General features: G+C 38.9%; 2 protein-coding genes across 2 annotated transcripts; both read left to right on the forward strand.

Annotated features, from left to right (window-relative positions):
- The first annotated feature begins 12,028 nt into the window (after window positions 1-12,028).
- On the forward strand, window positions 12,029-16,985 carry LOC139465832 (uncharacterized). Its single transcript, XM_071247767.1, has 4 exons — window positions 12,029-12,153; window positions 13,153-13,268; window positions 13,550-13,690; window positions 14,347-16,985. The coding sequence occupies exons 1-4, from the start codon at window positions 12,137-12,139 to the stop codon at window positions 15,309-15,311; spliced, it is 1,239 nt and encodes a 412-aa protein (XP_071103868.1). The 5' UTR covers window positions 12,029-12,136; the 3' UTR covers window positions 15,312-16,985.
- A 4,636-nt stretch (window positions 16,986-21,621) lies between these two features.
- LOC139465828 (uncharacterized) lies at window positions 21,622-25,872 on the forward strand. Its single transcript, XM_071247763.1, has 6 exons — window positions 21,622-21,724; window positions 21,930-22,040; window positions 22,163-22,267; window positions 22,397-22,591; window positions 23,143-23,207; window positions 24,937-25,872. Exons 1-6 carry the CDS (start codon window positions 21,622-21,624, stop codon window positions 25,870-25,872), a joined length of 1,515 nt encoding a protein of 504 aa, XP_071103864.1.
- The last annotated feature ends 286 nt before the right edge of the window (window positions 25,873-26,158 follow it).

Consider the following 26,158-nt stretch of genomic DNA (forward strand, 5'->3'; position numbering starts at 1 on the left):
TTTGAATCTCGGACCCCGTTACCTTTTTTTTAATCTAAATTCCAAAAAAGAGCCGAGGCCCATTTAGCATACAAGCCGTGGGCTCGCGCTCAGAATATGCTGATGTTCTCACAGTCCCCTTTCAGCTGCTTTTCATCATCCGGAATAATATTAAAAATTATAACAGTTATCGAAACAATTAAAATAGGGATTCAGCCTCTTCTTTTGAATAACATGAATATGCTGTATCACCAATATTAATGGTAAGATTTGTTTGTTTGTTGTTTAACGTTTAATTCAGCCATATTCAAACTACATGACGGCGGTCTGTAAATAATCGAGTCTGGACCAGACAATCCAGTGATTGACATGAGCATCGATCCCTGCAATTGGGATACGATGACATGCATCAACCAAGTCAGCGAGCCTTACCACCCGATCCCGTTAGTCGCTTCTTACAAGCATAGTCGCCTTTTATGGCAAGCATGGGTTGCTAAAAACCTTTTCTACCCCGGATCGTCAAGGGTAGTTAATGATACGAACAACAAATAATGATACAATTAGTATTTAAATTATAATGAATACCATGCCACGTAGCTTCTGTGCTTCATGAAAACATTATATTACGGAAAGTAATGCTTGCGATATTGAACTACATGTGTTTAACGAATACGCAACACGCACAGAGGGAAATTTTATACTTTACTTCATTTCTTTATTTCATTTTTAACATTGACCTATGTTTACAGACAGGGTAACATCAAGTACCATCTTTTAACGTCTTTTGGTATGACGCGGCTGGGGTACGAACCCCGGACCTTCCGCTCTCCGGGCGGACGCTCTACCATTAGACCACGGAGGCGGTCTCAGTGATATTCAGATATATTAGAGGCGTGAAAAGGGTAATATTTCACTTGACACTGATATTGTTGCTTATTAAGTAGTTTGACAAACGACTAACAAAACGAAGTCGACTTCCTTGTTGGAACTTTTTGTATAGTCTATTGATAAAGGTGTACGGGAAATCCTGAGTGAAAACAGCAAAGCAGGTATAAAGATAGATCCGTCTGCCGTGTACATAACCACGAACTGTCACCTGGATGAGCAATCAATTGAGGGTCATTTGGGAGCATGACTCATTTGAGTCTCAGACCCCATTACCTTTTTTATCCAAACTCCAAAAAAGGACCGAGGCCCGTTCAGCATACAAGCAGTGGGCTCGCGCTCAGAATATGTTCATGTTCTTATAGTCCAATACAGGACTGTTAATAGCCCGAGGCGCTACGTCTTTTCAGCTGCTTTTCATCGTCCGGAATAACATTTAACACTATAACAGTTATCGGAACAATTAAAATAGGGATTTAGCCTCTTCTTGTGTAAAACATAAAGAGGCTGTATTACGAATAGTAATGGTAGAATTGTTTGTTTGTTGTTTAACGCCATATTCAAGCTTTATGACGGCGGTCTGTAAATAATCGAGTCTGGACCAGACAATCACGTGATTGATGTCATGAGCATCGATCCATGCAATTGGGACACGATGACAAGCTTAAGCATCAATCAAATCAGCGAACCTGGCCACCTGATCCCATTAATCGCTTCTTACAATCAAAGTTGTTTTTTATGGCAAGCATGGATTGCTGAAGACCTTTTCTATCCCGGATCTTTACGGGTAAATAATGATAAGAACAACATATAATAATACAATTATTATTTAAAGTAGCTCCGACGTTCATACAGTTCGGCCCTCACTCTACGAAGGTTCATACTCCAATGAACTCACACAAAGTGAATGTCAATTCTTAAATGTGAGTGAGTGAGTAGGGTTTTACGCGGCTTTTAGCAATATTCCAGCAATATCACGGCGGGGGGACACCAGAAAAGGGCTTCACATATTGTACCCATGTCGGGAATCGAACCCCGGTCTTTGGCGTGACGAGCGAACGCTTTAACCACAAGGCTACCCGACCGCCCTAATTCTTAAATGAATACCATGTCACGGAGCTCAATTCGATACATTACATTATCGAAAGGAATGCTTGCCTGTCCGATGCTATAATGAACTACATGTGATTAACACGCACACGCACAGCAGGAAATGTTATACTTTACTTCGTTTCTTTATAACATTTTTAACATTGACCTATGTGTATATGGTGTTTTACTTTATCGTAAAGATATCACAACAGTCATTGAATAACGCTTGAGATGTGTTGATAAAAGTGAGTGAGTATGGTTTTACGCCGCTTTTAACAATATTCCAGCAACATCACGGCGGGGGACACCAGACATGGGCTTCACACTTTGTACCCATGTTGGGCATCGAACCCGGGTCTTCGGCGTGACGAGCGAACGCTTGAACCACTAGGCTACCCGACCGCCCCTTCTCTTTAGAAGAAACGGTATGCAGTAGTATCACGTGTACTTTGTCGTTGCGGATAACAATGGCCTTGGAAGTTAGCTATATCACTGACTACTTCAATCATAGATAATTAAATAAAAGCATAGCGAAAGAGTGATCAAACAAGTATCTCATATGTGCAGATATGATGATGAAAACATCGAATACGTTTTCACGTCCAAGCATTTGCGGCAGTGTTTGGCTCCGTTCTTCCCTCATTTGTGACTGATGGTGCAGCGGCAACCTTCGTTTCTGTTTGTTTCTTATGTACTGCTTGTTTTTTCAATGTCGCCTGTATATCGGCGATTCTTGTCAATGCATTCTCAACGCTCTCAGCAAGATCCGAAAACCTTTGATTCAAATTTTGAACATCATCCACATCCCGAGGTGAGGTGAGGTGAAATGGGGTTTAACGTCTCGTCCAAGATTATTGCACTTATACAGCGACGTGCATGTACGTGTTTGTGTTTGTGTGGCTGCTTGTACTAGTCCGGACTGATGCCGAGTTATAGTGCTAGCTCACTGAGATACCATGTCGCAGTTTAATATGAATACCCCACTCAGACACAGTATACTGACTCCGAGCCGACCAGTCCTTGTTTTAGCCCCTTAATGTCGAGCGCCAGACAGGGTAACAACAAGTACCATCTTTTAACGTCTTTTGGTATGACGCGGCTGGGGATCGAACCCCGGACCTGCCGCTCTCCGGGCGGACGCTCTACCACTAGACCACAGAGGCGGTCTCCACAACCTGATGACAATTGAGAATGATTTTATAGGTCTACCCCGTACTGTAAACTACTTGTGACGCTCGTTTATCTCATGGGTGCAACATGTGGGTGCATTCTACAAATATCACCTGGGGAAAACCCTTCCTCGCGGTTAACCTATATTACGCTGGGCATGCCCATTCTTTTATTTTCATGAGTCATGGTTAATAATACACATAAGCTGATATAACGTTACTTGATAAATATATACTTTGATCGGTAAATAGTAGAAATATGCATGAATAAAATAAATAAATAATATCTGACATACCTGACAAATATGAATATTAAAGAAGAACATAAAGATTAACTTTCGATTCCTGAAAATGAAATCACCGAACCCGGTGGGCTCAAAGGTTATCTAATTACTTTGTCATGACAATATCTATACCTAACACAATGCTCCACAACATCATACATATTAATGTCTAAGCTTTTAATGATCATACTAATATTTAAAAGTACTGAATAGTTAGTTTCACACCGTTGTGATACGCCCCAGACGTCGAGCCCCGACACAAACTTTAAAATATTCCATTGAGCGTCCATATGAAAGAAAATTCCTTTAAGTGTACATTAATTTAAATGTCATTTCAATATTATCTAGGCGTAGATAATTGACATGCAAGTCCAGCAGTGAAACAAATAGATAGTTTAAACAAGAGAGTGACGTAACAGATATGTATTAATTAGCTTTGATGCACAGAGCGTCTTTCTTCAGTGAATGCTATTCCATTCCAAACGAGTCGATATTTCTAAAATCACAAGTGGATCAGTCGTCTAAGGCGCAGCAATTCGCTGTGCACAGTTGCGTCCCTTAGACGTGCCAGGGATCGTGGGTTCAAAATCCAGAACCGCCTCCGTGGTCTAGTGGTAGAGCGTCCGCCCGGACTAGTACATATTAAACTGCGGCATGGTATCTCAGTGAGCTAGCACTATTAATCGGCATCAGTCCGGACTAGTACAAGCAGCCACACAAACACACACACGAACATGCACGTCGCTATATAAGTGCAATAATCTTGGACGAGACGTTAAACCCCATTTCACCTCACCACCTCAAAATCCAGATTCACCCTGATCATGTATCTAGGTTTGTCAGCACCATATCGCAGCTCTTACCTGTAATATTTCGAATTCTGGATTTCCTCCCACATGAAGCTGATATGGCGTGATATAACTGAAATACTGCGTTAAACCAAACACAAACACAAACATTTGCGTAAATATATGCACAATGAACAGGATACGATTGTGAAGGTAGTTTTACAGATAAGGCCTTGATGTCATATGCCGTACATAGAGCTTCGACTCTCTCCCGGGGAACGTACTCATTTGGGAAAAGCCAGGGCATGTGTCTCTGTATTTAAACACGTGGGTCAGGATAACCGTATCGCTGGGGTCGGGTTGTTAAGTAGGACCCTCAGCCTTTTATCGCAACATATGACAGCCCTAACAGTGATAACAAAGTGCCTGTGATAACAAAATTCGCCGACCGCCTTGGTCTAGTGGTAGAGCGTCCGCCAGGAGAGCGGAAGGTCCGGGGTTCGATCCCCGGCCGCGTCATACCATAAGACATTAAAAGATGGTACTTGTTGTTACCCTCTGGCTCTCGGCAATAAGGGGCTAAAACAAGGACTGGTCCGCTCGGAGTCAGTATACTGTGTCTGACTAGCGTATTCATGTTAACCTGTGGCATGGTATCTCAGTGAGCTAGCACTATAAATCGGCATCAGTCCGGACTAATACACGCAGCCCCCCCCCCCCCCCCACACACACACACGTACATGCACGTTGCAATATCAGTACAATAATCTTGGACGCGACGTTAAACCCCATTTCACCTCACCTCAAAATTTGTCTGTCAGAATAATACTTGAACCTGTCGAAGGTATGTACGTATAATAAATGTAGCAATCTAATACGTACAAATTCGATGTGAAATATTAAATATAAGTATATGCGTCATGGCAGAAATATATCATAGATGTGTACCGATGTATATTACTCAATATTTGATAAGGATCACCACTTTAAAAGGTGATGTGTCAATTGTAGCCAAAGTAGCCAAAGACATGTTTATTGAACAACAAGTTCGTTGTCATGTGCAACACAATACCCACAAATAACATGTGGCCAGAAAATCAGTCACATCACCCAACAAAATGAGGGTACCTGACCAAAACTGATCCATTACGAAAACGAAAACATATCAAAACGTGATCCTCAGTTACTGGCTTTGATTGTTATAGAACATGGCGGACTAGTTCCATTGTCGGAATCGGAATTTCGACATGGTATCTATGCAGATAAACAAACTAACACAAGATGCGTGCCCACAAACAAATATGCCTTCTATTGTTTATTTTGTTATAACTAGCTGAAGTTCAGAAACTAACTGGCAATGATGCCACCTTTGCAGTGGATACTGGCATAATTAAGGGTCTTTAAGCATATTATTACAGAGACCAAGTATACCGATTGACCACCAGAGATTTGACAACAGTGCACAAAGTAGAAGAAGAAGAAGTTTATTTCTGTATAAAGGCCACAGGCCCAGGTACAATATAGATACATGTGTTATATACTGGTGCTGGTACAATAACAAGAGGCACAGAGTGCAAATAAAGTGCAATTAGAATTATAATAATGAAGAAGAACGTAAAGATAGGGCATCTTTCATGTATTTAGCACATAATGACCAGGTTTCAATGGTAGACGTTTGTATTAAAGTTCTGAGTGAGTGAGTGCGTTTGGTTTAACGCCGTTTTTAATAGTATTCCAGTTATATCACGGCGTGTCAGCTTAATGTGGGAGGAAAGCCCGAAGTGATGCAGGTCACAGACGTTTACCACTTCGGTGAAACCCACGAGCACGGGTATGGTGCTGACAAACCTAGAAACATAATCGGGGCGAACCGGGATTCGAACCCACAATCATAGGTTTCTGGCGTGCCTAAAGGACGCAACTCTGCACAGCGAATGGCGGCGCCTTAGACGACTGGGCCACCCGTGCCCCAAAGTTCTGAGGGAGTACTCATTTTTTAAGTTACTGTTGGGAAAATATGTGTCTTAAAATATCATAGGTTGGGCATACTTACCCTAGATACACCCTCCCGCCTACCTATATTTTTCATAATTTGTAATTCTCCAATTCTTTATAATGTTAAACAGCTCCTTTGGTCTCTTTGGTGTATATGAGTTGCGAAAGTTGACTTTATAGTGGAGTAAAAATCTAATTTTGAATGTTCATTTAACTTATATATACAATATAATAATATGTAATATATATAATATATATAATAATAATATATAATAACACATATCTATACAACTGAAAACTCTACTTGGAAGGCCCATAACAAAGGGAATATATATTCCAGCATTTCAAAAGACGATAAACGAATCTTTGCTTGCTGTGATCTGTGTATGACTAAAATATGTGATTATTTACAACATTAAAACGTCCTATTATGAATGCAAAATACATGTATTTGTTAAAAGAATGAATTCTATAAAATAATTTAAATCTAAAGCGTACAATGATTCATTATAGTACCTCAAAGATTGATTTTAGTTCACCCTTTGTCTTACAAATAGAACCATACTTATGCTATCTATGACAGAAGTTAAGGTGATAAATAGGGCTGACACATTTTGATATCAATAAGCAATTTCGGCGTTTCAGTGTTCAAAGTGAGTGAGTGCATGTAGCAATATTCCAGCAATATCACGGCGGGGGACACAAGAAATGGGTTTCACACATTGTACCCATGTGGGGAATCGAACCCGGGCCTTCAGCGACGAGCGAACACTTTAACCACCACACTCCACCCACCGCCCCACGTGATCAAAGTTCTTAGAGGGAAAAAGGAACACCAACTCAGTACTTTGGGGTATATACACGTTTTATTAATACAAGTAGCTATGTACAAGAAGGCATATATGTGCTGGCTGGGCTAAGAGCAATTCCAATCCTAGAATATTCATCCATTGTACTTTTCTCCATTCCATTATGATAAATATGCTTGACCAAATTTGTCACCAATCAAGTAAAGTTGAAGTTACTATCACATAGATTGCGATTGGCGTCTTCTCCAGCGGTTGGATTCAGTGTGCTCATCATAATAGAATAACGTAGAACACAGGATTGGGGGAGGCCATATGGTTTCAATAACATCAAATTGCTAATAACATCAAAGGCATATGACAAAGAAGATGTAATAAATATAAAAATAAACTAACAAATGAAAAAAGAATGTATACACAGTTTAGGTTGTCTGACAATAGGGGTAAAATGCATTAGAAAATGTAAGGATTAAGATATCACGTTTTATATCACTTTTCATGTGTCTGTACAAGATCACATAAAACAAAGGTGTTATTGCTAATATTTGACATAGCACGTGCAAATACATGACACCCATAAGAGGTGGCGCTCGTTTTAATTTGAGCAAAAAGATCCTTTATCTGCTTCATGGGCATGTCTGCATCTTGCAATGTATTACAACCTGGAAACATAATGCATTACTGTTAGTCCATCTATCTCAATAACATCAGTAATATTACCATATCACATGTATCAACACCAAGTTACAACACCATTTTCATAATCATAAAAAAATGCTAAACGAATAGTCCATTGTACGATTCCGACAATGACTTAAATATGTGTTAGCCAATCTCTAACAAAACGTTCCTGCAAGCCGTAAACATGTTTTGAAATGTTATCCATATTGCAGTTGTTTTCCATTTAAAACAATTCCTGTAACAATTCACTTTTGATTTAGTACTGTAATAGAAGTTTATCATGTGTAATACTATTGTGGTCATGGAAAGATAGTCTGTGCACTTTAAATACATATTTCACTATTCTGCAAAAGGTACAGTAATAGTAATAGCCCATCAATAGTTGAATAACGGAATACATTTAACTAAACTAAACTTGTTTATGGTTAGAAAACGTTGTTGATGAATAGCAAATCCCCCAAACATTGATGTTAAAAATATATCACATGATCTGATTTGATAAAAGTGTTCACGTCCATCAAAGCTATGCGATATTATTTGACAAATATTAATCCGGATGCTGAAAACCACAAAATGATTTGTTGTTTAGTTATAACCTGGGGACTCGTGCATATTCCATGCAGAACTTACTAGGAAAGACCCTGCCAGTTTGGATCCATCCATATACCCTCCTGACGCCCCTGTCGTCATTGTTGTGCACAGCTGTTCATCCTGAACTGATGAAGCCACATTGTGTACATTTTCTAAAACTAATCAAATCTTGAATAATGATATCTTACAAGCGCATTACAACAACTCCATACGATAACGTCCAAGACATCAAAAACTCAAGCTAGGTAACTTTATAACTGTTTGTCTTCACACCCCTCTTGAGGCGTCAATCACTAAAAGTAATCATTATATTGATCCATTCTCGATTAATTAAGCAAGCACAATCACAAAGGAATCTTAGACATCCATAGCATTAATGCATCTTTGTCTATGCCTATATACAGTGAAACACCGAAAGCCTATCTACCTGTGGGATGGGGCGTCTCCTGTGTGTGTCTCTGTGCCTCTTCTAAGGCCGGTGCCACTTCATCCTTACCCGCCAAGACATCAGGTAAATTGCGTTCTTCTCCTGTGTGAACCATTCTGAAACACCGAACACATGTGATAAGCATATTGAATGGCGTTGAGTTGAAAATCGACCCACGCAATTGCACGAGGACATGCAATCAACCAAGTCAGCGAGCTTGACCACCCGATCCCGTTAGTCGCCTCTTACGACAAGCATGGGTTGCTGTAGACCTTTTCTAGCCCGGATATACAGGGGTGGGGCATGTGAGTACTTTAGACAACAACATACGGCTTGATTGATAATAAATAGGAGCTAACGACCCACAAAGTGATGTTTTAGGAGACTTGAGGTCCACTTTTAACCATGCTTTACATCGATCCTATTAATGAGAGAGCGTGAGTGACGAGAGTTTTTTTACTTGCCAGACCTTAAAATGAAATTAATACCTTGACCTATGTTGAGACTTATCTGGTAAGTGATGCAGCTGTAGTTGTTACAGGTAGATGTGTCATCAAGCGTATTCCTGACAGGAGCAACACCAAGACAACACAGCTCCTCTACCTCAGACTGAATGTCAACACAGCAACCACAATTACACCTGTAACATTATTGCATCAGGAATATTTATTTTCATGATTTACACTTTGTTTAAGTATACAGTTCATTACCAGGCCAAGGCATATAAATTAATATCAAGTGAAAACAATTTTACATTTTTACTAAGGGATATGCAATTAATAATTACAACACAGGGTATCTGACTTGAAGTATCCATGATGTCCGAATGATAAAACATATTTTAAAATGCCAAGTAAATTTTAATAGTGGCACAAACTTATGGTTACTGTTAGGTCTATTTAAGAGGTATCAAATATCTGCCTGAAGAAATTTTCCAGTGACCAGTTATGCTGGGGTATGTAACAGTTCCCCAGCAATGTTGCAATAGCTTTGTTGTTATTCCGTGGTGAGAACAAGCCAATAGTATAAACAATGATCTATTAAACTGATGTCAAACAAAACACAAAATATTGGGACTCATCTGGACCGTCTTTTCAAAAGGTGCTAGTCGCGTACAACGGGTGGCAGATCGGACAGCCGATTGAACACGACATTGAACAATATGACAGTCGTTTTGAATATGAATTTGGATCTTAAATATTATTTCATAGATCTGGAGAGGTGAACATGTGGCTCTTGTCAGTATGTTTACAATCGGAAACAACGTGTTGACTCAGCAGCCTGCGGGACGAACACCTAAATCGTGTTACGCAAAGAGTAGCAACGGTTAGCGACATATCTATTTGTTTATTAAAATTGCCATGTAGCCTTCGAAGAAGCCCATCGTGTGGTGAGGATAGTGAAACATTTTTTATAAGCTTGGATTGGACGATATTGGCATGGAATCGTGACAGGGTGGCACGTGATAAAAGGTTAAAGAAGAGTATGGGTTAAGCTACCAGGCATGGCAAATATCTCTAAGAATACGTTTCGCTTCTGGGGGTGTACATTAACAGGACCGCGCGTCTGTCTGGGCAACGTGAGAGTTATGTACTGGAGCATTGTCTTGCAGGAGACGGACACTTTTGGTCAGGATGCCATGCCCTTAAGCTTGATAGCGTCCTGCAATTTCCGCAGCAGTGAAGCATAATAAGCTCCTGTAATTGTGGTACCCTTTGCCAAGAAATCCATCATCACTACTCCGTGCTGGTCCCAAAACACCGTGAGCATGGCCTTGCCTGCAGAGGGTTGGACACGTGCCTTCTTTGGGGATGGTGACCCCACATGCTTCCATTGCATCGACTGAACTTTACCCTCAGGATCATAGTGATGGACCCATCCTGTGTGATAAGTCTGTCACAAACGTTTGCCTGTTGTTGTTTTTTGGCACATATCCAAAAGATCCTTTGAGCAATTGACTCGTTCCTGCTTTTGGAAAGGTGTGAGCAACCTGGGAGTCCATCGTGCAGACACCTTATGCATGTTGAAATTGTCATGGATGATTTTTTCCACAGACCCTATACTGGTCTTGACATCTTATGCTAACTGGCGAACAGTTATACGTCGGTCTGCCAAAATGGCGGTCTCCACTTGATGGATAGTGTCCTCATCAATGGCTGAATTGGGGCGACCCGGAATGGCAGCTGTTTCCACAGATGTCCGACCACACTTGAACTGGCGATGCCAGTGTTTAACAACGTCATATATTAGGGCATCTTCCCCATAAGTTGCTTTCATTTCATCGAAAGTTTATTTTGGTGTGCGACCTTTCAAATATAAAAACCTAATCACTGCTCGGTATTCTACTGGCTCTATTGTCACACCCTACTCGATCATAACACCTGTATAAGTGGTAAGATTAATAGTTCGGTGCTGCAAATTCAGACATAACCCATAGCTACATGTATCATTACACATGTGAAATTTCAAGCAAATATGATAACCCTAAGTGGTTGAGGGGAAATCTTTAATGAACACCCCTCGTACACTGAGCTGTAATGAAATATTTAGGCCAAGTTTATTCTTACCACAGTGGCCTCGTCGGTTGTTCAGTAGATGGGTCGGAGGCCGATGACACGAATAAAAGGTCTTCGCTTGATTCCTCTTCGTCACCATACCTTGACTTTATCTGGCAGTTCTGGAAATTTTCTGGTGAAGGTACTTGATATCTTTTGCGTTGAGAATAGACAGGAACCCAGTTGAATTGTCACCAATTACGTCATAATCTAAGGGGGATAACTCAGGTCTGTTTAGCTCGGAAAACGAAGGCCTCATAACGGCATATCATTTTCACACTGTTGTGAGCTTCCTACGTTCACTGTGAAAAAAATGAGTGTATATTTTCAAACACTGATACAAACTAATTCTAAAATTGCGTTTTGTTTACAAAAAGAAAGAAAGTGATTTTTGCGTGTACACTTTGAGACCATATTGTTTTAAAAGGTTGTTGTGTAGGTTATCTTTTGAATATATTTAGTACAAAAACATCTAAATAATTAACTAGGTGTATATAAGACTAAAGAAAATTAGACACAGTTGAACGATTAACGCGCAAAAATATGCATCCGCGAGTTTGTGCTGTACACTGTATGGCCCATTTCCTACTTTCACGGCCGAGTCCTCTTTGCGGTTACGGGAATGGGCGTGAATTGCCGATTGCAATTGCACGTGGCGAGATGACGTCACGGATACGGTATGTCCTTCCGGTATTGATGATAACCTATTTTTAGATCGTGGGCCTTCCCACATTTTACACAAGGCGTTGGGACATCGAGGCAACAACGTTAACACGTCTACATATTGTCTCACCGTTTGACCGCTGAAGACAGCAATCGAATAAGATTTACCTCTAATTTCCCATGGAATTCAAGTTTATACCGGTACAACTAAATCTCTCTGGATGTGTTCACGAGAGAGGTAAGCACAACCTTTACTGAGTGTAACCCACATGACATGAATTCATACCTCCATGTCATGTTCACACAATTCATTTTCTGTTCACAATAGTAGTATCCACCATTAATGTCCCAGATTGCCTTGTATATCGTCTTTCTAAACGACAATCTCTTTATTAACATTCCTTGCTTTAATTGGCTTCTTCCCCTCGGAATATCTCAAGTCTCAACATAGGTCAAGATGTTAATTTCATTTTAAGGTCTGGCAAACTACTGTTTACTTCGCAAATCGTTACTTTAACCATTACCTACTAATTCTGTAGCATTCTGAACGTATAACATTATAAAGAAATTTAGCATGCATACATTAACCTTGATGAGAAAAATGACACATATCTAAATATAAATATGCAAATGTAAAAAAACTCTCGTCACTCACGCTCTCTCATTGATAGGATCGATGTATAGCATGGTTAAAAGTGGACCTCAAGTCTCCTAAAACATCACTTTGTGGGTCGTTAGTTCTCATTTATTATCAATCAAGCCGTATGTTGTTGTCTAAAGTACTCACATGCCCCACCCGTGTATATCCGGGTTAGAATAGGTCTTCAGCAACCCATGCTTGTCGTAAGAGGCGACTAACGGGATCGGGTTGTCAGGCTCGCTGACTTGGTTGATTGCATGTCCTCGTAAACCAATTGCGTGGGTCGATGTTCTTGATATCAATCACTAGATCGTCTGGACCAGATTCGATTAATTACAGACCGCCGTCATATAGGTTGAATATTGCTCAATATCTGCTATATCCATCTAGGACAAACTGAAATTCAAATGTTTTGTGTTGGAATTGTCCTGGATGGATATAGCATGTATATAGCATGTATATATAGTTTAATTGTTCAAAGTAGATATTGTGCAGTCTGCTTACAATTTGATGAACCCCTTAACATTCCTGGCACACAACATCGTATTCCAACTCAACGCCATTCAATATGCTTATCACATGTGTTCGGTGTTTCAGAATGGTTCACACAGGAGAAGAACGCATTTTACCTGATGTCCCGGCGGGTAAGGATGAAGTGGCACTGGCCTTAGAAGAGGCACAGAGACACACACAGGAGACGCCCCACCCCACAGGTAGATAGGCTTTCGGTGTTTCACTGTATATAGGCATAGACAAAGATGCATTAATGCAATGAATGTCTAAGATTCCTTTGTGTTTGTGCTTGTTTAATTAACCGAGTATGGATCAATATAATGATTACTTTTAGTGATTGACGCCTCGAGAGGGGTGTGAAGACAAACAGTTATAAAGTTACCTAGCTTGAATATTTGATGAATGTCTTGGACGTTATCGTATGGAGTTGTTCGCCTATCTGCTTGTAAGGTATCATTATTCAAGCTTTGATTTGTTTCAGAAAATGTACGCAATGTGGCTTCATCAGTTCAGGATGAACAGCTGTGCACATCAATGACGAAGGGGGCGTCGGGAGGGTATATGCTTGGATCCAACGTGGCAGGGGCGCACCATGGAGATAATTACATTCTGTACTTTCCAAGTAAGTGTTGCATGGAATATGCACGAGTCCCCTTGTGTTGACCAGGATGAATTTATAACTAAACAACAAATCATTTTGTGGTTTTCAGCATCCGGATTAATATTTGTCAAATAATATCGCATAGCTAGGGGATGTGAACACTTTTATCAAATCAGATCATGTGATATATTTTTCACATCAATGTTTGGGGGATTTGTTATTCTTCAACCGACAACGTTTTCTAACCATAAACAAGTTTAGTTTAGTTACATGTATTCCGTTATTCTTCTATTGATGGACGTATTACCTTTTGCAGAATAGTGAAATATGTATATAAAGTGCACCGACTATATTTCTATGACCATAATAGTATCACACATGATATAATTCTATTGCAGTTGTACACAAATCAAAAGTGAATTGTTACAGGAATTTTTTAAATGGAAAAAAACTCTGCAATATCGATAACAGTTCAAAACATGATTACAACTTGCTGAAACTAGAGATTGGCTAACGCATATTTAAGATATTGTCGGAATCGTACAATGGACTATTCTTTTAGCATTTTTTTATGATCATGAAAATGGTGTTGTAACTTGGTGTTAATACATGTAATATGTTAATATTACTGATGTTATTGAGATAGATGGACTAACAGTAATGTATTATGTTTCCAGATGCAGACGTACCCTTTAAGCAGATAAAGGACCTTATTGATCAAATGAAAACGAGCGTTTCTTCCACCAGGACTGCACAGAATCAACCGTGCCAAACTCCTATGACTGACAAGGGAAACGACAATGCTGATGAACACATCACGAGTGGGGTCTCATATGCGGAACATGAAGAGGAACACCTGATGACAGATGAGGAACTCTACTTTCACCTTCATCAGTGTCACATCGATGTAAGTGATGAGGACATTAATGCCTTAAAGGATGATGAGGTGTATTGTTATATTGTGGATTTCCTTGCGTGCTACAATATCAGGAGGTCAGGACCAAGATGTGATTCCACCGCATTGGGAGTTAAGATGAGAAATACAGTGATTCACCATACACGTAACAAGATAGACCCGCCCAATGCTGCAACAGAAGAAACTACTTCAGATGTCAAACTTAAGTTTAATGTCAAAGGTGGGAAAGATTCCGGGAAGCAGGGAAAGGACCTTCTTGATGATGTCGACTCAGAGCATCTGATGGAAGATTGTACAATTGCACCAACACAACTACATGGACTTAATGACATCCCTGGAAGATGTGTGGAGTTTACATATGATTTGAGATGGATCCAGTCTCGCGCAGTGAGAGTCATTACCAGGCACAATGTGGAAAAAACTGTTGAGATAGGAAAATTACTTTCTTTAGAAAAAGTGCGCAATGTTTTCTCATTTTTGGACGCTATTCTGACTGAATTTGATCAACATTGGACTACGCGCGGTTCAGGGTTTTATCCACTTCATCCTGAATCTATTTCAGAAATTATCAGAATTGATTTGAGAGACATTCAGAACATATTAGTAAGAGTGAAAACTAAACAAAATGTCGAATTGATTTTGCAGATTAGTGCCATGAAACCATCAAAGATCAAGATTCAAAAGATCGAACATTTTCTGTCTGGCATGCTTTTAGAAGAATATTGAGCGACACAATTACATCAATTGATGATTGGGTCATATGATACACCATGTCGTCAGTACTGCCCTGTCACTTCCTATGGGTGTCATGTATTTACACGCACTATGTCAAATATTAGCAATAACACCTTTGTTTTGTGCGATCTTGTACAGATATATGAAAAGTGATATAAAACGTGATATCTTAATCCTTACATTTTCTAATGCATTTTACCCCTGTTGTCAGCCAACCTAAACTGTGTATTAACCTTTTCTTCATTTGTTAGTTTATTTTTATATTTATTACATCTTCTTTGTCATATGGCTTTGATGTTATTAGCAATTTGATGTTATTGAAACCATATGGCCTCCACCAGTCCAGTGTTCTACATTATTCTATTATGATGAGCACACTGAATCCAATCGCTAGAGAAGACGCCAATCGCAATCTTTCTGATAGTAACTTCAACATACATAGATCAGTGACAAATTTGGTCAAGCATATTTATCATAATGGAATGGAGAAAAGTACAATGGATGAATATTCTAGGATGGGAATTGCTCTTAGCCCAGCTAGCACATATATGCCTTCTTGTACATAGCTACTTGTATTAATAAAACGTGTATATACCCCAAAGTACTGAGTTGGTGTTTCTTTTTCCCTCTAAGAACTTTGATCACGTGAGCGGTGGGGGGATAGTGGTGGTTAAAGTGTTCGCTCGTCGCCGAAGGCCCGGGTTCGATTCCCCACATGGGTACAATGTGTGAAGCCCATTTCTTGTGTCCTCTGCCCTGATGTTGCTGGAATATTGCTACATGCAGCGTAAAACCATACTCACTCACTTTGAACACTAAAACGCTGAAATTGCTTATTGATATCAAAATGTGTCAGCCCTATTTATCACCTTCTGTCATAGATAGCATAAGTATGGTTCTATTTGTAAGACAAAGGGTGAACTAAAATCAATCTTTGAGGTACTATAATGAATCATTGTACGCTTTAGATTTAAATCATTTTATAGAATTCATTCTTTTAATAAATACATGTATTTTGTATTCATAATGGGACGTTTTAATGTTGTAAATAATCACATATTTTAGTCATACACAGATCACAGCAGGCAAAGATTCGTTTATCGTCTTCTGAAATGCTGGAATTTCTATTCCCCTTACTATGGGCCTTCCATCTATGTCTCAAGAATAGTTTTCAGTTGTATAGATATTTGTTTTATATTGGTTGTAGAATAAATGATCATTCAAATTTAGATTTTTATTCCACTATGAAGTCAACTTTCGCAATTGAACAATATTTGCTTCATATACACCAAAGAGACCAAAGAAGACGTTTTACATTATTTAGAATTGGAGAATTACAAATTATGAAAAATATAGGTAGGCGGGAGCGTGTACCTAGAAACCTTAGATTTTGTCGTTTTTGTAAACATATTATAGAAGATAAGTTGCATTTTTGTTAGTATGCCCAACTTATGATATTGTAAGACACATTTTCCTAACAATAACTTATAAAATGAGTACTCCCTCAGAACTTTACTTCAAACTTCAAACATTGAAACCTTGTCATTATGTGCTAAATACATGAAAGATGACCTACGTTCTTCTTCATTATTATAATTCTAATTGCACTTTTAATTGCACTCTGTACCTCTTCTAATTTTACCAGCACTTTGTATATAATACATGTATCTATATTGTACCTGGGCCTGTGGCCTGTATACAGAAATAAACTTCTTCTTCTACTTTGTGCACTTGTGTCAAATCCTGTAAATAGATATGCTGGGACATCTATTGGGATTTCATACCCAAGTGGAAAACCAGGATGAATGTACATAGTCAATGAGTCCGAAAGATTCTATTTAGGAAGAAGGGATCTCTGGTGGTCAATCGGTATACATGGTCGCTGTAATAATATGCGTTAAGACCCTTAATTATGCCAGCATCCACTGCAAAGATGGCATCATTGCCAGTTACTTTCTGAACTTCAGCTAGTTATAACACAATAAACAATAGAAGGCTTGCATATTTGATTGTGGGCATGCATCTTGTGTCACTTTGTTTATCTGCACAGATAGAATTCTGATTCCGACTATGGAACTAAAAGTACTCACGGAAATGAAAAAAACCCTGTTTTTTCGACAACAGATCTTAAATTATTGCAGTTAATATACAAAATATGTAAATATTCAAACAACTAAATTAGTACTAATTGGGCCGTTGCACAAATACAGCGTATCAAATGTTTTTATGCCTTTTTACACGTAAAAGTGTGTAAAAATGTGAATCAAACAGACTATTGTGAAACAGGGCATAACCAGGTGTGAGTAGATCAAGGTGACCTATGACACCTTGACGACAGACGAGAACAGGTGCGTAATGCCTATAGTCTGTTTCTGCTATGTCAATTTGAACTTAGTTTTATTTTTGAATGTTGAAAGTGCCGACAAATTACCTCCTCTAAAGTACATTTTGTATTGTTCACTGAGATCAAACTAGCAAATCCAGACTAGTACTTTTCGAGTTGTTTTGTTATTTCGTATTTACAGCTATGTAACACTTTGTGTCGATTTTTAAATTAAGAAAAACAGGTTTTTTTCATTTCCGTGAGTACTTTAGTCCATCAGGTTCGATAACACTCAAAGTCAGTAACTGAGGACCACGTTTTGATTTGTCTTCGTTTTCGTAATGGATTAGTGTTGGTCAGATACGCTCATTTTGACGGGTTATCTGACTGATTTTCTGGCCACATGTTATTTGTTGGCATTGTGTCGCACATGACAACGAACTTGTTCATTAAACATGTCTTCAAGCAACATTGTCTTTGGCTACTTCAACAGATGCACACAATTTGACGCATCACCTTTTAAAGTGGTGGTCCTTAGCAAATATTGAGTAGTATACATCGGTACACATCTATGATATATTTCTGCCGTGATGCAATTACTTGTATTAAATAAATCACATCGAATCTGTACGTATGGCATTGCTACATTTATTCATACAACATACACACCTTCAACAAAGTATTATTCTGACAGACGAATTTTGAGGTGAGGTGAAATGGGGTTTAACGTCGCGTCCAAGATTATTGCAGACAGACAGACAGACAGACAGACAGACATGCAAATTTATTCGGTACTACAGGCCACCGGCCCATAATACAACGGAAATATACTGTATATATATTTGCATGCTGAGGAGATTTGATAATGATTTGCCGTTCAACACAGTGTTTCCGTTCGAATATTCATGACTTGGAAGAGAAATTTACCTAAGCCTTTTATAATTTGTTCGTTTTCAGCTGACGTAAGTCTTATATATATGTAATTCTCAATAGAGGGAGGGGTAACGAGACACTTGGGAAAAGAGTTTCTTCTTGCTCTAGAATACTGGTCACAAATTATAAGAACATGGACTTCATCTTCAACATGGTTATGTCCCTTTGAAAAACAGAAAGTGCAAACACGTTCATTATATGGGATGTTGTTGTGACGCCCCAGTTCAACAGCAAGTCTAAAAATGATTACACCGGAACATGTCTAAAAGTCTACGTTGGTACGAAGACATATCACAAGTAATATATGATTCCACATTTAGTAATGACTTGAACTGTGAGTTGTAATTGCATTTCGTTGATGATGTCAGGGAAAAGTGTCAATTTGAGTGACGCAGTCGTAAAATCTCCGTTTAAAATCTGTCAGGAAATGTTGAATATTACCAATGTCTTGGCTTGGCCGAACAAAACCAAATCCAAACTGGAATAAAATCATTCTTATATGTGATGCCCATGTAATTTTACCATTATCATCAAGAGATTTACGTATATAATAAGCTTGGATGGGTAGCCTGTGTTGTTCCATCTGAATTAGTCTGCACCAGTACTTGACTGCTCTTGACATGTAGTTAAACTGTAGGGGGATCCTACCGCAGCCTCCTAGAACCATGTTGTTATTTGTGAACTTATTTTCTTTCAAAAAGGATTTGCAGAATCTGTTATGGACACTCTAAAAAATGTTACAGTAGCTGGTACCTCAGATCTCTGATCCATAACATAGGATTGGTGAAATCCTAGCATCAAAAATATTAAAAAGATCATGGTGATTAATGTATCCAAATTGTTTTTGATAATAATAAAGTGATAGAAGTGCTTTCCTTGCCTGGGCTGCTAGACATGCTTGGGCCTTGGTCCAAGATAACTTTGGTGAGAAAACAATTCCTAAATATCTGCACATGGTGACAGCTTCTATCTGTTGACCATTCAAAAAACACTTTTCATAACTGCGAAGAGGACTTCCATTCCGAAATACTATTATTTTAGTCTTATTCAGATTGACTTTCATGCCAGTATGATCACAGAATTTCTCCAGGGTCTTTATTTTCTTTTGAAGCTGTAGAGCTCTATCAAAGACGGTTGACACATCATCAGCAAATAACAGAGCAAATACATCAGGGATATGAGTAGATATAAACACACCTCTACCACTTTCTTCAGGTGGCCAGGTTCGCTGATTTGATTGATGCTTATCATCGTGTCCCAATTGCATGGATCGATGCTCATGACATCAATCACGTGATTGTCTGGTCCAGACTCGATTATTTACAGACCACCGTCATAAAGCTTGAATATGGCGTTAAACAACAAACAAACAAATCCTACCATTACTATTCGTAATACAGCCTCTTTATGTTTTACACAAGAAGAGGCTAAATCCCTATTTTAATTGTTCCGATAACTGTTATAGTTTTAAATATTATTCCGGACGATGAAAAGCAGCTGAAAAGACGTAGCGCCTCGGGCTATTAACAGTCCTGTTTGGGACTATAAGAACATGAACATATTCTGAGCGCGAGCCCACTGCTTGTATGCTGAACGGGCCTCGGCCCTTTTTTTGGAATTTGGATAAAAAAGGTAATGGGGTCTGAGACTCAAATGAGTCATGCTCCCAAATGACCCTCAATTGATTGCTCATCCAGGTGACAGTTCGTGGTTATGTACACGACAGAAGGATCTATCTTTATACCTGCTTTGCTGATTTCACTCAGGATTTCCCGTACACCTTTATCAATAGACTATAAAAAACGTTCCAACAAGGATGGCTATTTGGTTTTTTTAGTCGTTTGTCAAAATACTTAATAAGCAACAATATCAGTATCAAGTAAAATAATACCCTGTTCACGCCTCTAATATATCTGTATATCACTGAGACCGCCTCCGTGGTCTAATGGTAGAGCGTCCGCCCGGAGAGCGGAAGGTCCGGGGTCCGATCCCCAGCCACGTCATACCAAAAGACGTTAAAAGATGGTACTTGATGTTACCCTGTCTGGCGCTCGACATTAAGGGGCTAAAACAAGGACTGGTCGGCCCGGAGTCAGTATACTGTGTCTGAGTTGGGTATTCATGTTAAACTGCGGCATGGTATCTCTGTGTGCTAGCACTATAAATCGGCATCAGTCCGGACTAGTACAAACAGCCACACACACACACACACACACACACACACACACACACACACACACACACACACACACACACACACACACACACACGTGCATGCACGTCGCTAAATAAGTGCAATAATCTTGGACGCGACGTTAAACCCCATTTCACCTCAACTGTATATCACTGACAAATGACATGTGCTTACCTCTTATGCGTTTCAACATTACGTACTGTGTTTAGACAACAAATAAGTTACAGGTTCACCACGAGTGTATACAATGATATCAGCCCTGCATCTGCATATACAGAGTATATCTTTTTTAAATGCCAACAAAGGATGTAGTTAGAAATTCATCATTAATAAATAAGGGCAGTGTTCGTTTGTTTGTTTATTAATCTGTTGTCTGTATACTGGCTTCCATACATTCTCTGGGGACTCTTGACTGTGGGTGAGTGATTATGTTTTTGTTTTTTTACACTGCCATCGTAACTGTTATGAGGCTATATGCGCATATATGCGCATCCCTCTGTGTTCTGGCCTAACTTTAAACAGTATCTCTGGAATGAATCGTCCTCAATGTTTTAATATATTAAGGCGTTTTACAACCTTTCCAAAATACTATAGCAGATATTTCATCCATCGAGCCTGCGTACAACTCGGACACATACTCTGTTACAGTCTACGGAAGGTCTGAAAGGCTACTAGCGGATGTAACAGACACAAGTGACTACAAGAAACTATAACAGATACACGAGGCTACAACAAATAAATCAGCTTCGAGAGGATACTATTGATATATGGGGCTACTTGAGACCATTATTATACACAGGGCCTCAGAAACCAAAAACAGGAGGCTTTACAGGAGTGTACCCGAGGCAAGGATGGAGAAGACGGGCACAACAATGAAATACAATAAGGTTGTGGAGCTGCACCCAAGGTCCGAAGATGTGGAGAGGTCCGTGTCTTCAAGAAGCTTACCAGATGGTTAGTACTTAAACACATTATGTAACAAAAGTTGCGACAGCAGATTATGTTTTTACTTTAATAGATGGCATACATGCTCTAATTTTGTGCATATTTACATGTACATTTGAATTGATCGTGGAGATATTACAATGTTTTGGAAGTGAAAGTAGAAACAGAGACAAGCTATAAGTTCTAATCATGGATTCAATATATGATGTTGTAGAATCAGGTCGGAAATCGGGTGTCCCGGAAACCTCCATCCATGGTGTCCAAGGAGGCTCAGTCGAAACTGCCAACACGGGTGGAGTTATCCATGGTGGGATGGGCAACACGTGTAAGTACTGGTTCTTGAGACATTGTAATACTTTCCGTCTTCACATGACTCTTTAACAAATATTAATTCCATACATTGGCCGAATGTCACATCCGATGTGTAACATAGATTATTTATTTCAGATAATCTCATCCAAGTTAGTTTAAAAGAAGAGGCCCTCACGGCCATGATCACTGGAAGGGGACTTGGGACACTGAAGAACAACATTGCCCTAAAGTCAACGCAAGGTAACTAGTAGATTAGTGCACACTGTCATTTCTTTGTCGAGTATATTCAAAAGCATGTTCCATATGAAGTCCCTATACGGACATTTTCTCAACTGTCTCTTATACTATAAATATTATATTGTTGTCCAGTAACAATTGTGGATACTACAGATACTTCACTGAGTGAAACAAAATCACGAGTCCGACTTGACAGCGCGCCAAGTGACAAAGACGTAATGGTTGAAGATGGACAAGAAGCTGCCACAGAAGCTGCTGCAGAAGCTGCTGCTGTTGCAGAAGCTGTTGAGTCTGGCAACGACGGTGATCATATCGACAACATTAAATGTAATTGTATCCCAGTTGTCTGTTTAATAGGTTGATCTATTTTTGTTGCGACACGGTATGTAGGGTGTTCTGATGATAAACTGATTGCAAATATACTCATGGAAATCCCTTACAAAGGACGAAAACCTTTTGATATCAATTCTGATAAGGGATTCAAAGTGAGTGAGTGTTTGTGGTTTTACGCCGCTTTGAGCAATATTCCAGCAATATCACGGCGGTGGACACCAGAAATGGGCTTCACACATTGTACCCATGTCGGGAATCGAACCCGGGTCATCGGCGTGACGAGCGAACGCTTTAACCACTAGGCTACCCGAGCGCCCTTCAGTGATTAAATGTTAGATGAACACAATTGATTGGCAACCATATGCCTATCGATAAAATAACACTTTCAACTTGAAAATAAGTGAAGTAATGGATAGTTTTTTGTTTGTTTGCATTCAAGCCGTGAACTCCTTCTTCCGATAATTGACATAAGCCTCCATTGCATATGTCATGCATGTTGTTACCAACTTTGCTATGTCACCAAAGGCATGTGATGTTCGTTTCAGCATCCTTGGTCTCCATGCTGAAAAGTACTATGGGTATATTGTTTCGAGGAAGAGACGCATCTCAGGTAAGGTCTTCATACAATAACGAGCTACGAGTAAAATGAATGTCTCAGCCTCGGCAAGATACCACCTTGCACACGTCAACGTATAGTCAGTAACTTAGGGTTATAGTTATAATAATGTAATAATGTGCAAAGTATAATAAGTAACCAAGGATTATAGTTATAATAATGTGCAAAGTATAATCAGTAACCTAGGATTATAGTTATAATAATGTAATAATGTGCAAAGTATAATCAGTAACCTAGGATTATGGTTATAATAATGTAATAATGTGCAAAGTATAATCACTTACTTAGGGTTACAGTTATAATAATGTAATAATGTGCAAAGTATAATCAGTAACCTAGGATTATAGTTATAATAATGTAATAATGTGCAAAGTATAATCAGTAACCTTGGATTATAGTAATAATAATGTAATAATGTGCAAAGTATAATCAGTAACCTAAGAATATAGTTATAATAATGTAATAATGTGCAAAGTATAATCACTTACTTAGGGTTGTAGTTATAATAATGTAATAATGTGCAAAGTATAATCACTAACTTAGGGTTATAGTTATTATAATGTAATAGTGTGCAAAGTATAATCAGTAACCTAGGATTATAGATATAATAATGTAATAATGTGAAAAGTATAATCAGTAACCTTGGATTATAGTAATAATAATGTAATAATGTGCAAAGTATAATCACTTACTTAGGGTTACAGTTATAATAATGTAATAATGTGCAAAGTATAATCAGTAACCTAGGATTATAGTTATAATAATGTAATAATGTGCAAAGTATAATCAGTAACCTAGGATTATAGCTATAATAATGTAATAATGTGAAAAGTATAATCACTTACTTAGGGTTATAGTTATAATAATGTAATAATGTGCAAAGTATAATCACTGACTTAGGGTTACAGTTATGATAATGTAATAATGTGCAAAGTATAATCAGTAACCTTGGATTATAGTAATAACAATGTAATAATGTGAAAAGTATAATCACTAACTTAGAGTTACAGTTATAATAATATAATAATGTGAAAGGTATAATCAGTAACCTAGGATTATAGTTATAATAATGTAATACTGTGAAAAGTATAATCAGTAACCTAGGATAATAGTTATAATAATGTAATGATGTACAAAGTATAATCAGTAACCTAGGATTATAGTTATAATAATGTAATAATGTGAAAAGTATAATCAGTAACCTAGGATAATAGTTATAATAATGTAATAATGTGCAAATTCATAATCCATATTGTAATGCGTCAAATCCACACCCGATAAAGCATGCTGAAATCGAGTTTGTAAATAAACTCTCGACCACATAGAGATCAAGTTCCCTTACGACACTTATGACACACTAAATCGTTGTGACGTCATAAAGTCAGAATTGACGGGCGATCGAGACGTGATGATACTCAACTAATCAGACTTTGTAAATTCTGAAACAACTCATTATGAATGGCAATTCATATTCAAATACACATCGAGGCATTGAGGTTATAGTAGAGGGAGATACCTCCTTACCTGTTCACGAATCATCAAATCGTACCTTGCAAATTAGAATGAAAGAAACAGAAATAGAATTAAATATTTTCATTTACAGTTCAATACCATTGTACTTTCCTAAGCTATATTTGCAGCCTATTACAATCTCAGTGTTTAATATTTATGTATTCATTTTGTATATTAATTATGTTTGTTCCTATATCTTATTTCATTTCAGCTTGAAGAATGTATGCCTTGTGTAGAGCTTCGCAGGCCTGATGTGATTCTTCAGTCCAAACGTCTTTCAATAGACAGGTGTGATGTAGAAACCGAATGTGAGAATACAGACGACCTGGTGGAAGGTGACTGGGTAATTGTGTCACCAGAAGGAGAGAGGGCATCATGTTCCACGCCTGTTCTTCACGGGGAAAGTCCCGATCTGTCTTCAGATGCTTGCTGTGTTCCTTACCAAGTCAGTGTCAATGAGCTTGCTACAATTCGTGTCGATGTTGACAATACTGACCATGCAGGAATGCCTGTTCAAATCCCATTTGACACAGGTGGAAGCCATCTGAATGGTGGCACCGGAGGTTGCGCATCTGCACAATACGCGAGCAGCAAGCATCCGGATACAAAGGAGATCCGACTCGGGAATCAGGTCAAGGAATGCACGACTGCACAAGAGAATAGGGACTTCAAGATAAGTGGAGATGCCACGCCAACACGGGACGCCGCTGACGGATGCTGGACTCCAGGAATGTTTACATCTGGACACGCCAGCCGAGAGACAGAGGGTGGGGAGATGATGCACAAGCACCTGCTGGAGCAATGGAAGCAGTTAGATGAGAGAGACCGAGACATTGTTCAGGAACTTTTGAATAGCGTCATTCATCATGGAAAGCATCAGTCAGAGGCTCTGCGGAAACTGCTACCGATGCTTCGGAGCATGTCACGTGAGATAGCACCTGGTGTCCCCATCCGTCATAACCAGGTGGTGGAAGATTCGTATGTCAGGTTGTTCACAAAGGAACTGACAGATATAGAGTGTGATCTATCTCAGAAAACCGCAACGAATGTAGCGAACTATATTTTAACCATTGGGAGAAACAACCCCCAATCACTGTCGGAAATTTGCAATGAGATGGACCGTCTTGATCAGATCAGCTATGAATGAGACTTTTAATGCAGAATGACATTTCCTGTACCACGTGGTTTGATTTATGCGCTACGGCAATTCGATGTCATCATATTTAATATCCAATTATCATGTAAACTATATAATGTGCCACGCAAAATGCATCATGAACCTTGTCAAATGTACCATGTAAAATGAGTCATGTACAATTTTTCACGTACAATGTTTCAAATTATATGCCTTCAAAATCAAACACGTAAGATGCCTTAGTTGTGTGGCGGGTAGCCTAGTGGTTAAAACGTTCGCTCGTCCCGAAGACCCGGGT

The sequence above is a fragment of the Haliotis cracherodii genome, unplaced genomic scaffold (assembly GCF_022045235.1).
Source record: "Haliotis cracherodii isolate W230 unplaced genomic scaffold, xgHalCrac1.p SCAF_18, whole genome shotgun sequence".
Lineage (NCBI taxonomy): Eukaryota > Metazoa > Mollusca > Gastropoda > Lepetellida > Haliotidae > Haliotis > Haliotis cracherodii.

What these genes read in the sequence shown, in the direction of transcription:
- LOC139465832 (XM_071247767.1), top strand. An exon ending in GGAGACGCCCCACCCCACAG is followed by an intron (nt 13,269 to 13,549) that starts GTAGATAGGCTT and finishes GATTTGTTTCAG; the next exon opens with AAAATGTACGCAATGTGGCT. An exon ending in TTACATTCTGTACTTTCCAA is followed by an intron (nt 13,691 to 14,346) that starts GTAAGTGTTGCA and finishes TTATGTTTCCAG; the next exon opens with ATGCAGACGTACCCTTTAAG.
- LOC139465828 (XM_071247763.1), top strand. Translation starts at nt 21,622, where the DNA reads ATGGAGAAGACGGGCACAACAATGAAATACAATAAGGTTGTGGAGCTG. An exon ending in TGCCCTAAAGTCAACGCAAG is followed by an intron (nt 22,268 to 22,396) that starts GTAACTAGTAGA and finishes ATTGTTGTCCAG; the next exon opens with TAACAATTGTGGATACTACA. An exon ending in TCATATCGACAACATTAAAT is followed by an intron (nt 22,592 to 23,142) that starts GTAATTGTATCC and finishes TGTTCGTTTCAG; the next exon opens with CATCCTTGGTCTCCATGCTG.